Raw genomic sequence first — 16,192 nt, forward strand, 5'->3', positions numbered from 1 at the left:
AATCAGATTGTCCGGCAGGAACACTCTGCCTACTTGGGTGTCGAATCGAACTCCCAGATACTCCAGGGACTGAGTCGGGCGCAGCTGGCTTTTCTCCCAGTTGATGATCCACACCAGGGAGCTCAAAAGAGCAATCACCCGGTCCACAGCTTTGCCGCACTCTGCATAAGAGGGGGCTCGGATCAACCAGTCTTCCAGATAAGGATGGACTTGTACTCCTTCCTTTCTCAGGAAGGCCGCGATGACCACCATTACTTTGGAGAAGGTCCGCGGAGCAGTAGCCAACCCGAACGGGAGGGCTCTGAACTGGAAGTGTCGGCCCAGGACTGCAAAACGCAGAAAGCGTTGATGAGGAGGCCAGATGGGAATATGCAAGTACGCTTCCTTGATGTCCAAGGATGCCAGGAACTCCCCTGCCTTCACTGCCACTATAACAGAGCGGAGAGTCTCCATGCGAAAGTGCCGAACTTTCAAGGCCCGATTGACCCCTTTGAGGTCGAGGATAGGCCGTACAGAACCTCCTTTCTTTGGTACCACAAAGTAAATGGAGTAATGTCCCTTGCCAAGCTGATTTTCTGGCACCGGAACGACCGCACCCAGGCGGATCAGATTGTCCAAGGTCTGCTGCACTGCCACAGCTTTGACCGGAGACTTGCAGGGAGAGAGTACAAACCCGTCTCTTAAGGGTCGGCAGAACTCTAGCTTGTAGCCGTCTCTGATGACTTCCAGCACCCAAGCGTCTGAAGTTACCCTGGTCCACTCGCCCAGAAACGAGGACAGGCGTCCTCCAATTTGCACTGGGCCATGGACCAGGACCCCGTCATTGGGTACGAGACCCTGGGGGAGGACCGGAGGGCGCACCTCCGGGACGGCGGTCTCTGCGAAAGGAATGCTGCTTGGGGGAGAAGTTCCTCTTGAAGGAAGAGGGGGCAGAGGAGCCCGACTTGCCCGGGCGGTACCGACGGGCTTCCTGAAACCGTCCTCTGGAGATACCGGGGCGAGCACTGGCCCGAGCCCTGACCTCTGGTAACTTCTTGCCCTTAGACGTGCCGAGATCGGTCACAATTTTGTCCAGCTCGACCCCAAAGAGCAGCTTGCCTTTAAAAGGCAACTTAGCCAGGTGGGACTTAGAGGCGTGGTCCGCAGACCAATGTTTCAGCCAAAGCCACCGCCGCGCAGAGACTGTCTGAGCCATACCTTTAGCCGAGGCTCTCAAGACATCATACAGCAAGTCTGCCAAATAAGCCAAGCCCGATTCCAGGGCCGGCCAATCAGCCCTCAAGGAAGGATCCGAGGGGGAAGCCCGCTGCACAATCGTCAGGCACGCCCTGGCCACGTAGGAGCCACAAACTGAGGCCTGCAAACTTAAGGCAGCCGCCTCGAAGGACGACCTTAAGGCCGCTTCCAATCTTCTGTCTTGGGCGTCCTTTAGGGCCGTGCCACCTTCCACCGGCAACGCCGTTTTCTTAGTCACCGCAGTGATTAAAGAATCCACGGTAGGCCAAAGAAAGGCCTCCCGTTCACTTTCAGGCAAAGGATAGAGGCGGGACATAGCCCTAGCCACTTTGAGGCTCGCTTCCAGGACATCCCATTGAGCCGAAATTAAGGTGTGCATGGCATTATGCACGTGGAAGGTTCTAGGCGGGCGCTTCGTCCCCAGCATAATGGCGGAGCCAACAGGGGCTGAGGGAGAGACGTCCTCCGGAGAGGAAATCTTCAAAATGCTCATGGCCTGCACTAACAGGTTGGGCAAATCCTCTGAGCGAAAGATCCGCGCTGCAAAGGGGTCATCCGCTCCATCCGAGCGGGAATCCGTCTCCTCCAAGGAATCCCCAAAGGACCGTTGGGAGAACTCAGATACGCTGCCCTCATCTACATCAGAGGAAACAGAGTCCTCTAAGGCCTGGGAATCCACCCAAGGGCGTTTACTTCCGGGGGCCTCAACCCCTTTATCGGACAAGGGAGAAGGGGCAGCGTTTTGCATAATGAAGGCCTGATGCAGCAGCAAAATAAACTCGGGGGAGAAACCCCCCCAGACTGTGCACTTCAGCAGCCTGGGCCACAGCCCTAGACGCACCCTCAACCGGCGCTCGCAAGAGCGGGGGAGAAACATGCTGCGCATCCAAGATGGCGTCCGGCGCGACACTCCGTGAAGGAGCCGCGCGGGAAGAACGGCGCTTAACTTTAGCCGCTTTTTTGCCATCGCCCAAATCAAGGGCGGCCATGGCATGAACGTCTCCCAGCTCAAGGGCGGCCCAAGAAGAAGCCGTCCGAGCAGAGTGGCCGGCCAAGATGGCGGAGGCGAGCAGCGGGGGATGGGCATTTATGGCGGGAAAAACCGCCGCACCGGAGGAAGACCCGGGACACTGACCGGCCTCCGAACTGACACCCAACAAGGGCGAATCAGACTTTAATACCCCCGCATCCCCGCTAGGAGCGCACACGCGGTCCGGGGAGCGATTCTTCGCGACCTCGCCCTCCGACGCCATAGGCCACTTGGAGATCAATCGGGGAACCCCCTGCCCGCTATAAAAAAGGTAAAAATTACCTGCTTCTCGCTCCGAGCTGTAACGACCTGGTGTCCCAGTGAGTAGCTGCAATAAACGTTTAAATAAACGTCGAAATAAACGCCTTTAAGGACGTCCAAAGTTTTGTTTTTTTGTTTTTTTTAACGGAGCCAGCGGGAGGGGGGAGAAAAGGAGGGACCTGGCGCCACCAGGTTTGCACTTGCTCAAGAAGAGCCCTCAACCCCAGGCACTCAACAAAACCTAAAAATTAGGCTTGGAGGCCTAGCCAGAGCTGCTGCTGTGTGTGACCACCACCTGCTGAGATAGAGAACATACAGGAGGAGTTTCCGGCAGCACATGACCACATATAGGGAGGCAAAAGGATTGCTCTCTATCTCCACCTGCTGGTAGATGGACACAACCCACCAGTCTATGGATTGATCAGCATGATGATATGGAACTACAGTTAAAAGAAAAAACACACAAGGTATTTTAAGCAGAAACAAACAAAAAGAAAGAAACAGTAGGTATATTACTGTCACTGGAAGAACACATTTACAAACAAAAAAACAAAAAGATTTGACCCTATGTCTATTAGTTTACAGTCCACTGCACTAACCACTAGGCTGCTCCTCTGTTCTGCAAGGATGTCTGTGTGACCATTTTCATAAGAATGCTGCCAGACATCATCCCTGTGCCTTGTTTTCCATCATTTATCATTTAAACATTTCAGTTGTAAAGTGGTTGATCAGGATGGACGTCTCCAGGATGTCTTTCTCACGTACTTCCGAATAGGAAATTTTGACATTTTTCCTGTTTGAAAAATACTGAGACATGGACTTTTTTTTTTTTTGGGGGGGGGGGGGGGGGGGGGGAACGTTATGAGCTGACTTGCACTTTCTTTCAAAAATGCCAATTCCATATATAAGTTTCTATGTTGCAGAAGCCAGAATTGCTTCCCCCGTAGAAATACATTGGACCATTATTATTTGGGGTGGGGGGGGGGGGGGGCTTATTTCTCTGGAACTTCTAGCCCATTTTCAAACTCAATGTGTGTTGTTTTTTTTAATCATTCTTATCTCCATGCCAAGTTTCATTCCACTTTGTTTAATTTTCAGAGAATAATCTTGCCCCCAGCCAGACATTTCTTGACCCCTTTTGAATAATTCTTTTCAACTTGTGTGGTTTGAATGAATAAAAACGGAAGTAGGGGCATTGTCCAGCTATAAACTAAGGTCACTAAGAGGAGACATTTGTTCGGGATCTTCAGATAGATCAGTTCAAATATTTCTCAACAGACAAAATCTAAATCAAAAGGAACCTCTTCTAGAAAGTCTTTGGCAAATTTCCAAATCTCAACAACTATGAGCACAAAAATTAAGAAATAATATTGGTTGGAAGCATTAACCTACTTTCTTTAAATATGATGGCATCACTCCCTCTACAAAGAGAGCAAAAACATGTAGTTCCTTAAGAAATGTGGAACTGACGTTGCTTTCCTCCGAGAGACACACTTAAAATGATAAGAAACAAACAAACAAAAGACTTGGAAGGGAAATTGGCATTCTCTGAAAGCAATATTAATAAATAAGAAAATACAAGTTCCTAAGGGATGATTTATTATAATAAAGGTTATGTTACACGGGCAGAAAATGTGCTCAAATTTCTTTCCTTTCCAATAGCAAAACTGGTGATGTACAGTGATCATAAATTAATAATCCATCGGTGGATTATAAGTGACTGAAAACACTATATTACCAAGAAATCACATGGAATTAGGAGCACATCCTATATAATAAAAAGCACCTCCAACGTTCTGAAGCTGACTCCGTGGCAGTGAAAGTTTGAAGGGTTCGTGCTGCCTCTAATGCTGTATCCATCTCCTGAATTGACGTCACAATACCTTCCAGGTTCGTCAACAAACAGCACTGACCAACCACAGGATAGCAGCATGAGGCACAACCTCAACGTCTATAGCCTTCCCTTCGAGTTCGTTCCCTCAGAGTCCTGCCCTCGCGGAAAGAGGACATGATGTCAGCAGGCGGGACTCAGAGGGAACTAAGTCGAAGGGAAGCCTACAGACAGGCAGGGCTTTCAAAGACGCAGCCGCTTCGACAGAGGTAAACAAGGGAACGAGGAGAATCGATGGGAGGCTGGAGGGGGACAGGGGAGCGAGGAGAATCGAAGGGTGGCTGGAGGGGGGGCAGGGGAGAGAGGAGAATGGCAGGATGGGCTGGAGGGGGGGCGGCAGGGGAGACAGGAGAATCACTGGTTGGCTGGAGGGGGGCAGGGGAGACAGGAGAAATCGCTGGTGGCTGGAGGGGGGACGGGGAGATAGGAGAATGGCTGGAGTGGGGCAGGGGAGATAGGAGAATCGCTGGGTGGCTGGAGGGGGACAGGGGAGATAGGACAATCGCTGGGTGGCTGGAAGGGGGGGCCGGGGAGAGAGGAGAATTGCTGGGTGGCTGGAGGGGGGGCAGGGGAGATAGGAGAATGGCTGGAGGGAGGCAGGGGAGATAGGAGAATCGCTGGGTGGCTGGAGGGGGGCAGGGAGATAGACCAATCGCTGGGTGGCTGGAAGGGGGGGGGCTGGGGAGAGAGGAGAATTGCTGGGTGGCTGGAGGGGGGGGCAGGGGAGAGAGGAGAATCACTGGATGGCTGGTAGGGGGACAGGGGAGAGAAGAGCATTGGTGAGTGGCTGGAGAGGGGGCAGGGGAGAGAGGAGAATCACTGGGTGGCTGGAGGGGGAGCAGGGGTCAGAGGAGAATCACTGGGTGGCTGGAGGGGGAGCAGGGGACAGAGGAGACACACTCACACCCAGCGGTCCCACTCTCTCTCTGTCACACACACACACTCGTACATTCAGTCTCTCTCTCACACACACAGTCACTCTCAAACATACACACACCGAGAAAAACCTTGCTAGTGCCTGTTTCATTTGTGTCAGAAACGGGCCTGTTTTACTTGTTTCTTAATAAAGAAGTTAAACCCTATTAACTCACGGAGAACACGTAACCTACTGAAGGTACTCTCAACATGTACTGAAAACACCAAATCAATGCAAGACTAGATAATTAATTATCAATCTAGAATCTAAAAGATTTTATTTGAAATAAGGGTGGAAGTTATCAGAGTGAGCTACTGTAAAATGTGCTATTGTACTATTAACTCCAGTTAATTAGGTTTCATTACACAAAATGGTACCTGTGTTAAAATAGCATGATTTAGTGGTAAAATACCACATGTTAACAGCAGCCCACGTTGGTAAGTACATCCCTAAATCTAGTGTATTATCAAAATACAGAAGCACAGGCCTGGGAGGAAGATGAATTGGACATCAACAGGAACGTAAACTCCCTAAGCTGCAAAAGGAGTACTAACAGGACAAATAATTTTTAAAACAGCACAAAGCAGAGAGATAAATAACTCCTTAAACTGACACTGCTTGTTTAATTATAAGGAGCATCTAATTTAATTTGGGATGGTCAACTTTAAAAGCCATACGTGAGCTGGCCCTGAAATGTCTACAAGTCAGATGTGTTCCTACATTTCAGCAAAGTCCTTGAGATCTCAGGAGGCATGGAAGACTCCCCATCCCCCCCACCCCCCAACCCAGCAAAGCAGATAAAAGGTATGAAGACACAGAATCAGGCGTTTTAAAGCCAAGCACGCAGTTAAGGAATCTGCTTAACTTCATAAGAAATACTTGTTTTGGCAGCTGATTGGGGATGAACAACTGTCTGTTTCTTGATCTGATGGTTAATAGAAAGAGGAGGGTGGCTTATTTTCTACTTATCAGGCTCAGATGATTTGACTGTATTGCTATTTTGCTGGCTATTACTGTATTGAATCAGTGCCGTAGCGAGGGCGGCTGACACCAGGGCGGGTCGCCGCTGTGCACCCCCCCCCCCCCCGGGGGCAGCACGGCGCACCCCCCCCCCCCCCCCCGGAGCGCATTCTTACTACCTGCGTAGGAAAAGGGACAGGTGGGAGGGCCGCTCCGCCCCGAGTGAATGTCGCTGCGAGCTGCGTCGGCTCCGCTGGTTCCCTGCTCTCTCTGCTCCGGAACAGGAGGCGGACCGCCCCACCGCCCCCCCCCCCTTTCCTACGCCACTGATTTGAATATATTTTTATTTAGTCATTCTCATGATGTAACTTGTTTAAGATGTTATTTGTCTGAATATATTTTTATGTAGTACTTCACTTAGGGTTAATGTGATCTGAGATCTAATATGGGTTTTAAATAAATACATTAATGAGTTGGGTGGGTGGGCGCTCAAGTGCAATCACTGGATGGAAGTGTAAGGAGTGACCTCCGTGGATACCTCCCATATATCCTGATTTTATACTTTTCTTACTTAAGTAAGCTTAAGTACTTTTTCTTACTTAAGCGCACAACTATGGAACGCTCTGCCAAAGATAATAAAAACAACGAACGACCACCTAAGTTTCCAGAAAGAACTAAAAACAAACCTGTTCAAAAAGGCACACCCCACCGACCCAACATAAAAACCTAAGTTCCTGCGATACTGCAAAACCAAAGACTGTAATGGACATACCTTAAACCTCATCCCCCCTCCCTAACTTCCCCAATGTATCTACTAAACACGAACCTTCTTTTACCACAATAACACATGTATTTGTTCACACCGCATCTGGCGAATGCCGTTGCGGTACCATGTAAGCCACATTGAGCCTGCAAATAGGTGGGAAAATGTGGGATACAAATGAAACAAATAAATAAAATAAATAAATACTAAATCCAGGCACATTTTTTGCTCTGAACTTTATCCCAAGGATGTCCTCACAACACCAGAGCAAATCAGAGGTGGTGTTTTCAGCGAGTTTAGCTCATAAACAAGTGAAAAAGATGGCACTGTAACTGTTCCCGATATCGCTGTGTGGTTGCAGGACATCCTAACTCTGCTGTTGGGGAACACATCTATGGTCAAAGACCAGAAAGATTAAACGGCACATTTTAATAATAAATTCTCGTAAGTTGTTTTCTGCCTTGCAATCCGCTATAGAAGATTGCAGTAATCGTACTAGAAGAAATAATATATGGGTTTTAGGGTTTTGTTTTTTTTTTGTTACATTTGTACCCTGCGCTTTCCCACTCATGGCAGGCTCAATGCGGCTTACATGGGGCAATGGAGGGTTAAATGACTTGCCCAGAGTCACAAGGAGCTGCCTGTGCCTGAAGTGGGAATCAAACTCAGTTCCTCAGGACCAAAGTCCACCACCCTAACCACTAGGCCACTCCTCCACTGTTGCTACTATTTGAGATTCTACATGGAATGTTGCTACTATTGGAGATTCTACATGGAATGTTGCTATTCCACTAGCAACATTCCATGTAGAAGTCGGCCCTTGCAGATCACCAATGTGGCTGCGCAGGCTTCTGCTTCTGTGAGTCTGACGTCCTGCACATACGTGCAGGACGTCAGACTCACAGAAACAGAAGCCTGCGCAGCCTTCTACATGGAATGTTGCTAGTGGAATAGCAACATTCCATGTAGAATCTCCAATAGTAGCAACATTCCATGTAGAATCTCCAATAGTATCTATTTATTTTGTTATATTTGTACCCCGTGCGTTCCCACTCATGGCAGGTTCAATGCGGCTTACATGGGGCACTGGAGGGTTAAGTGACTTGCCCAGAGTCACAAGGAGCTGCCTGTGCCTGAAGTGGGAATTGAACTCAGTTCCTCAGTTCCCCAGGACCAAAGTCCAACCACCCTAACCACTAGGCCACTCCTCCACTGTTGCTACTATTGGAGATTCTACATGGAATGTTGCTATTCCAACATTCCATGTAGAAGTCGGCCCTTACAGATCACCAATGTGGCCGCGCAGGCTTCTACTTCTGTGAGTCTGACGTCCTGCACGTCAAACTCATAGAAATAGAAGCCTGCCCAGCCTTCTACATGGAATGTTGCTAGTGGAATAGCAACATTCCATGTAGAATCTCCAATAGTAGCAACATTCCATGTAGAATCTCCAATAGTATCTATTTATTTTTGTTATATTTGTACCCCATGCTTTCCCACTCATGGCAGGTTCAATGCGGCTTACATTAGGCAATGGAGGGTTAAGTGACTTGCCCAGAGTCACACCAATGTGGCCGCGCAGGCTTCTGCTTCTGTGAGTCTGACGTCCTGCACATACGTTGCAGGACGTCAGACTCACAGAAAACAGAAGCCTGCGCAGCCTTCTACATGGAATGTTGCTAGTGGAATAGCAACATTCCATGTAGAATCTCCAATAGTAGCAACATTCCATGTAGAATCTCCAATAGTATCTATTTTATTTTTGTTATATTTGTACCCCGTGCGTTCCCACTCATGGCAGGTTCAATGCGGCTTACATGGGGCAATGGAGGGTTAAGTGACTTGCCCAGAGTCACAAGGAGCTGCCTGTGCCTGAAGTGGGAATTGAACTCAGTTCCTCAGTTCCCCAGGACCAAAGTCCACCACCCTAACCACTAGGCCACTCCTCCACTGTTGCTACTATTGGAGATTCTACATGGAATGTTGCTATTCCAACATTCCATGTAGAAGTCGGCCCTTACAGATCACCAATGTGGCCGCGCAGGCTTCTACTTCTGTGAGTCTGACGTCCTGCACGTCAAACTCATAGAAATAGAAGCCTGCCCAGCCTTCTACATGGAATGTTGCTAGTGGAATAGCAACATTCCATGTAGAATCTCCAATAGTAGCAACATTCCATGTAGAATCTCCAATAGTATCTATTTTATTTTTGTTATATTTGTACCCCATGCTTTCCCACTCATGGCAGGTTCAATGCGGCTTACATTAGGCAATGGAGGGTTAAGTGACTTGCCCAGAGTCACACCAATGTGGCCGCGCAGGCTTCTGCTTCTGTGAGTCTGACGTCCTGCACGTACGTGCAGGACGTCAGACTCACAGAAACAGAAGCCTGCGCAGCCTTCTACATGGAATGTTGCTAGTGGAATAGAAACATTCCATGTAGAATCTCCAATAGTAGCAACATTCCATGTAGAATCTCCAATAGTAGCAACATTCCATGTAGAATCTCCAATAGTATCTATTTTATTTTTGTTACATTTGTACCCTGCGCTTTCCCACTCATGGCAGGCTCAATGCGGCTTACATGGGGCAATGGAGGGTTAAGTGACTTGCCCAGAGTCACAAGGAGCTGCCTGTGCCTGAAGTGGGAATCGAACTCAGTTCCTCAGTTCCCCAGGACCAAAGTCCACCACCCTAACCACTAGGCCACTCCTCCACAGGTTAATTTGAAGGCTCTGAAAATGACCAAATACTTTGTTTTATGGAAAATGTCATCCTAAATCTTCTTTCATTAAAAACTGATAGGTCATTTGAATTGGAAAAGGCCCACTGGGTTCCAGCACGCCGCGCTGAGATACAAACAAACCCACAGCCTATTAAATACAAAGTCCTTTGACATCCCCAAGTGGCTGCTGTTATGCAGGCAGTTAAATCACAACAACTAGTCAGCTGGAACGGGCACAAAATTATTATAAGTGGTGACTTTGCTAACAGTACCATAGAAAATCGCAAACATTTTCTGGGCTTGTGCCCTAGACTGAAATCAATGAATGCCAAATTTGGTCTCTTCTCATTGGCCACTATAAAAGTGGCCTACTGAAATTCTACAAAAATCGTTCTCTGATCCTTCTATCTTGGAAAAATGTTTGGATGAGCAAGAGTCCCTGGGATCTGCCTCTGTGTAATTCTTTGCAGTATGTGCTTGGATTATTAACATACTAGTCAATTTGGGGGTATCTGCCTTTCTATGGTTACAATCAAAGCAGTTTACATCTCACTATATAAAACGCACCTCCAACGTTCTGAAGCCTCCACAAGTCCCAACGTTCTAAATGCATGGTGGTGAAAACCAGGAATTCACCCATGAGTGTTGCCCCCCCCCCCCCCCAAGTAAAACATCATGACGTCGAGGGCAGACCAATGACACTCAACCAATCGCATCGTAAACCCGTTACTAAGCGACGGAACGTGACATAAGACACATTGTGGAACAATGAAAACCAGCAGCACACAGTTGCTACGCGACATCAACAGCAACGCTAAAAGGACCATATAGATCTCTGCTCTCCACACAAACAATGGACACGGAGGGCATATGAGGGAAGGAAAAAACCAGCACATACACACACTCTCTCACTCTTAACTGGCTATAATGAGCAACTGACCTGCCACTATCACAGGGACTGCTAGCACCTCTCTCTCTCACACACATACACACGGAAGACAAGGAACGAATCGTTGGGTATGGAGGGGGCGGCAGGGGAGATAAGGAACTGCCTCAAATGTTTGTGCAGTGCTATGTACAATTATAATGCTGTCTGTTCATTTTGACCCTACCCTTTCACACTCTCTTTCACACAGACACACACACATACACTTACACTGTCTCTATCTCACACACACACACACGCACCCACACACGTATACACTCTCTCACACAGACACACAAACACGCCTCAAATGGTTCAGCTGTCCTATGTAAAATTTCACTGCTGTCTTCATTTTCACCCTACCTGTGCACACACTCTTTCACACAGAGACACACACACACACTTTCTCTGTGTCACACACACACAGACACACATACATATACACACTCTCACTCTCTCTATAGTCTTGCTAGCGCCCGTTTCATTTGTTTACAAAATGGGCCTTTTTTACTAGTATTATATATTATATATAGGTACTTATCGTGTTCCTGGGGCAATGGAGGGTTAGTGACTTGCCCAGAGTCACAAAGAGCAGCAGTGGAAATCGAACCCAGTTCCCCTGGTTCTCAGGCCTTAGTTTATTCCTCCATTAAGAGAGCTCTATGGGGTGGGGGAATTCATGATGGGAAGGTCAAGAGAAAGAAGCAGCCTTTTAACACCTGGCCCCTTTAAGATTAGGTATGAATAACAGAGCTTGCAAGGTTAATTAAAAGCTGCGTTATTCTTGTATCACGGGAGTCACTAACCTATGATACTGAGATACTGCAGGTTAGCCAATCTTGCAGAAAAAGCAAGGTCTAGTAAAAGCCCAACTTTTACTGCATGTTAAAAGCTAGCTCCCTTGCTCAATCCCTCATAACACTCTAGCCAAAACAGGAACTTTTCAAACATCTGTAAGAGCTGCTGAGCTGGTATATAACCTAACAACAAAATTTCACATAAACGTGCATTCCCTTTGCAAAATTCGGAATGCACATATAGATATTTGACCTGTCCAAATCATACCCCCTTGAAATCTCTGCAAGGTGTAGATCTCACGTGTAAATACTGGACTCCAAATTTAGTTACAGTTCATAAAATCTTGACAAGCACTTCATGGTGGCCTGCTTTCACTCAGAAAGGAAAAAAAAAGATGTTGCATTTTAAAAAGAAATTACATCAGCTCATAGTCCTCTATTATTGTAATTTACCTTGCTAGTTGTCTTAATTCCTATGAAGGTCTGTCCCAACGGCACTGGTCGAAAACGTCCATCAAAGAAGAAAAGTCCAATGAAAGGATTAACGTGTAAAAATGAAGCAACATCAAGATAATTGGGGAGCGTAGCAGATAAACCCAAAATTCTTATCATACTCTGTGTAGACTCAACCTGTAAGAAGAGCAGGACAAAATATATTAAAGCATCTAACATACCAGAACATTACCATTATTCTTGCCACTGTTAAATGGAATACTACAAATGCTGTGTATTTACTTCGATAATACTTTACCCCTCCATATAATTATTCTGGAAAATCTGCTGTTCTATTTTATTACTTATGCAGTAGCTGGGGTAAAATTACATTTTTGACCATTTCTAAGATTATCACACACAATAAATTTGCAAAACTTCTAGAAATAAACATGTACCTCTGCTCTGTTTTTTATCGTTTTATGACTTTAGATTTGAATAGCTGCAATGAAAATTTTAATTTAAGAATATGTAAAACACATAGAGGGGCATCAAAAGGGACACCCAAGGTTTCCTCAAGATGTCCTCGCAAAACGTCCCGATGGAGTGGCGGGGAATCCCATATTATCGAAACAAGATGGACGACCATCTTTTGTTTTGATAATACGGTCGGGGACGCCCAAATCTTGAAATTTAGGTCATCCTTAGAGATGGTCGTCCTTAGACTTGGTCGTTTCTGATTTTCGATGATAATGGAAACCAAGAACGCCCATCTCAGAAACGACCAAATGCAAGCCCTTTGGTCGTGGGAGGAGCCAGCATTTCTAGTGTACTGGTCCCCCTGACATGCCAGGACATCAACTGGGCACCCTAGGGGGCACTACAGTGGACTTCATAAAATGCTCCCAGGAACACAGCTCCCTTACCTTGTGTGCTGAGCCCCCCCAACCCCCCCCCCCCCCACTAAAACCCACTATCCACAACTGTACACCACTACCATAGTCCTTATGGGTAAAGGGAGGCACCTAGATATGGGTACAGTGGGTATGTGGTGGGTTTTGGAGGGCTCGCTGTTAACAGGTAGGGAGGGGGATGGGCCTGGGTCCGCCTGCCTAAAGTGCACTGCACCCACTAAAACTGCTCCAGGGACCTGCATACTGCTGTGATGGACCTGAGTATGACATCTGAGGCTGGCACAAAATATTTTTACACACAGTAAATGTCCACACAGATCAATTTCATTGTTCACTAATACTGATGAATATCAAAAACCACACACAGTGAAAAGTGACTGGTCAATAATGGGAAAATGTCTCATCAATCTGTGGCAAGGATCAGTTGTTCAATGCACACAGTACAAAAGTAATCATAGATAAAAAAAAAAAAAAAAAAATTTCATATGAATTTAAGCCAAAAACAAGAAAAAAATATATACATAAAAAATCAACTTCTCTGTTTAATATTCTTTATATAACAATGTACTTCAAGTAAAGGAAAATTTTGGACGTATCTTAGACTCGTTTGTCCAGTTATGTGCAGAGTGGTAGGTCCCGCACTTTAACCGTTTTACAAGCTGGAACCTACCACTCTGCACATAACTGGACAAACGAGTCTAAGATACGTCCAAAATTTTTCCTTTACTTGAAGTACATTGTTATATAAAGAATATTAAACAGAGAAGTTGATTTTTTTAATGTATATATGTTTTTCTTGTTTTTGGCTTAAATTCATACGAAAAAAATTTAAAAAAACTATTTTTTTTTGTCTATGATTACTTTTTATCCAGTACAAAATATTTTTAAACATTTTTTTTTGAGGGTGGGAGGAGGTTAGTGACCACTGGGGGAGTAAGGGGAGGTTATCCCCAATTCTCTCCGGTATTCATCTGGTCAGTTCGGGCACCTTTTTGTGCCTTGGTCGTAAGAAAAACAGGACCAGGTAAAGTCGTCCAAGTGCTCATCAGGGACTCCCTTTTTTTCCATTATGGGTCGAGGACGACCATGTGTTAGGAATGCCCATGTCCCGCCTTTGCTACACCTCCGACACGCCCCCATGAACTTTGGTCGTCCCTGCGACTGACAGCAGTTGGGGACGCCCAAAATCGGCATTCTATTATACTATACCAATTTGGGTGACCCTGTGAGAAGGACGCCCATCTTCTGATTTGTGTCGAAAGATGGGTGTCCTCCTCCTTCGAAAATGAGCCTGATAGAAATATAATAAAACATTAAGGAATTTTTTTTTACTAAAGGGCTAGCATATTTACGGCATGGTAAATGTTAGAGACATCTATATATTCCTATGGACAACTCTAATGTTTAGCGCGCCGTAAATATTAGTGTGTATTAAAAACACTAACACGCCTTAGTAAAAGAGGCCCTAAGAGCCCTGTTTATTAAGCTGCACTGTAGGCGAGCTAAAGTTTTTAGCGCGAGCTAACACGAGACACACCCATATGAATATATGGGTGTCTCTAGCATTAGAGAACGCTAATTTTTAGCCCACCTTAGTAAACAGGGCCCTAACCATATTACATAAACACTTTTTTTCCCCCACCATGGTATCTGATTTTGTAAAACAGATCTGTAAGACCTGTAACATTAACAATATAACCCAGCAAGACTACTGACAAAAAGCAAACCCACAATTCATACTGTAACGGAATATACGCAAGATGCAAAGAACAAATCCTAAGAAAACTCCAAACTGCTCAGAACACGGCAGCCAGGCTCATCTAAGGCAAAACACGATTCGAAAGCGCGAAACCCCTTCGTGAAAAACTACACTGGCTACCTATAAAAGAACGCATATCCTTCAAGATTTGCACTATGGTGTATAAAATCATCCATGGCCTAGCTCCAGGTTACATGACTGAACTGATGGATCTACCTACTTGAAACACAACTGAATCAGGAAGGACACACCTAACCTTCACTTCCCAAGATGCAACAGAATGAAATACAAATCAAAATACGCGTCTGGTTTCTCCTACAAAGCACACAGCTCTAGAACGCATTATCAGAAGACTTGAAAACCACGTACACTCTTCTAAACTTCCGAAAAAACCTAAAGACTCACCTTTTCAGAAAGGGATACCTCACAGATCCAACATAGTCATCAGAAAATGAAAAACAGCACCAAAACTAGGAAATGAACAACATCAAATCCTCTGCTGCAGGACACCACCCCTTGCTATCTGCTCGGGACGGTCCTTAATTGATCTATTTTACTATAGGTCACACTTTGTTAACTGCTTACCCCGGGGTCCGCAACTACTTCTCTGGAATTATGCAAGCCACATTGAGCTTACAAATGGGTAGGAAAATGTGGGATATAAATGTAACAAATAAATAAATATGTGATGCTTTCTCAGACTGGTTAAATATCACTTTATCTGTACCCAGAGAAACAACTGCTGCAGGAGACCATCTAAGGTTCAATTCACACCAATTCTCATAGGCACACAGGGTTGCGACACCTGAACACCTCTCTACAGCACCTAGTAGGTAACCATGCTAATCTTAAAATACTGCTATCGTAACATTTTCAGTGATCTCCGCAATCTGTAGCCTAGTAATAGCAAAAGGAACACAGAATAAAATACTCCTCAAAAAGAAAAAAGAAAGTGAGGAGGAAGAAAAGGGGAAAATATCAAAATAAAAAAGACAGCAGGAAGATGTATAGCAAGGGAGTCATCGAAGGGAAAGATGAGAAAAGGGAAGTGTTCTCAATCTTCTACTTTAGTCTCTGTTATTCCCAACTGGAATATATAAAGAAAATTCCCGTTATAACTTTCAACCTAGTCAATTATTTGACTGGTTAAATACATCACTGATGTTTTGAAACTTTGTTTAGTTCACTTAATCCCAACCAAATTACAGCAAAACTTTACATTTCATTTCAATCATTTCTATTCCACCTATCCAAAGATACCTAGATGGGAAGCTGCAATACATGTTTCTCGTTCGGAACTAACGGGTAGAGGTGAGTCATGGCTCTTCCCGTTCTCAGAACCCAACTGGATGAGACTCATTCGGAAGTGAACAGGTCCTGAATGTATCATCAGGAACGCCTTAGAGAAAATCTAAGCCCCCTCATGATCAATCAAGATGGAACTCCTTAAGCTGAAGCAGAAGACTCCTCCGCTGAAAGCACTGGCAGTGCCTCAGAAATAGGAGTACTCAGCTCCTCTTTGTTAAACAACCTCAGTAATTTTAGGTGCCTTTCAGCTTGGCGCTCAAGCGTGGAACCAGCAG

The 16,192-nt window shown here is 45.8% G+C and overlaps 1 protein-coding gene across 1 annotated transcript in view; it reads right to left on the reverse strand.

Moving 5' to 3' along the window:
- The window catches only part of LOC115464829 (activating signal cointegrator 1 complex subunit 3-like), a 417,679-nt gene that overhangs the window by 8,256 nt on the left and 393,231 nt on the right, over window positions 1–16,192 (reverse strand). The window contains exon 15 of the mRNA XM_030195187.1: window positions 11,958–12,134. Coding sequence (XP_030051047.1) covers window positions 11,958–12,134 — 177 coding nt within the window. The remainder of the gene's footprint in view (window positions 1–11,957; window positions 12,135–16,192) is intronic.

This window comes from Microcaecilia unicolor, chromosome 3 (assembly GCF_901765095.1).
Source record: "Microcaecilia unicolor chromosome 3, aMicUni1.1, whole genome shotgun sequence".
Lineage (NCBI taxonomy): Eukaryota > Metazoa > Chordata > Amphibia > Gymnophiona > Siphonopidae > Microcaecilia > Microcaecilia unicolor.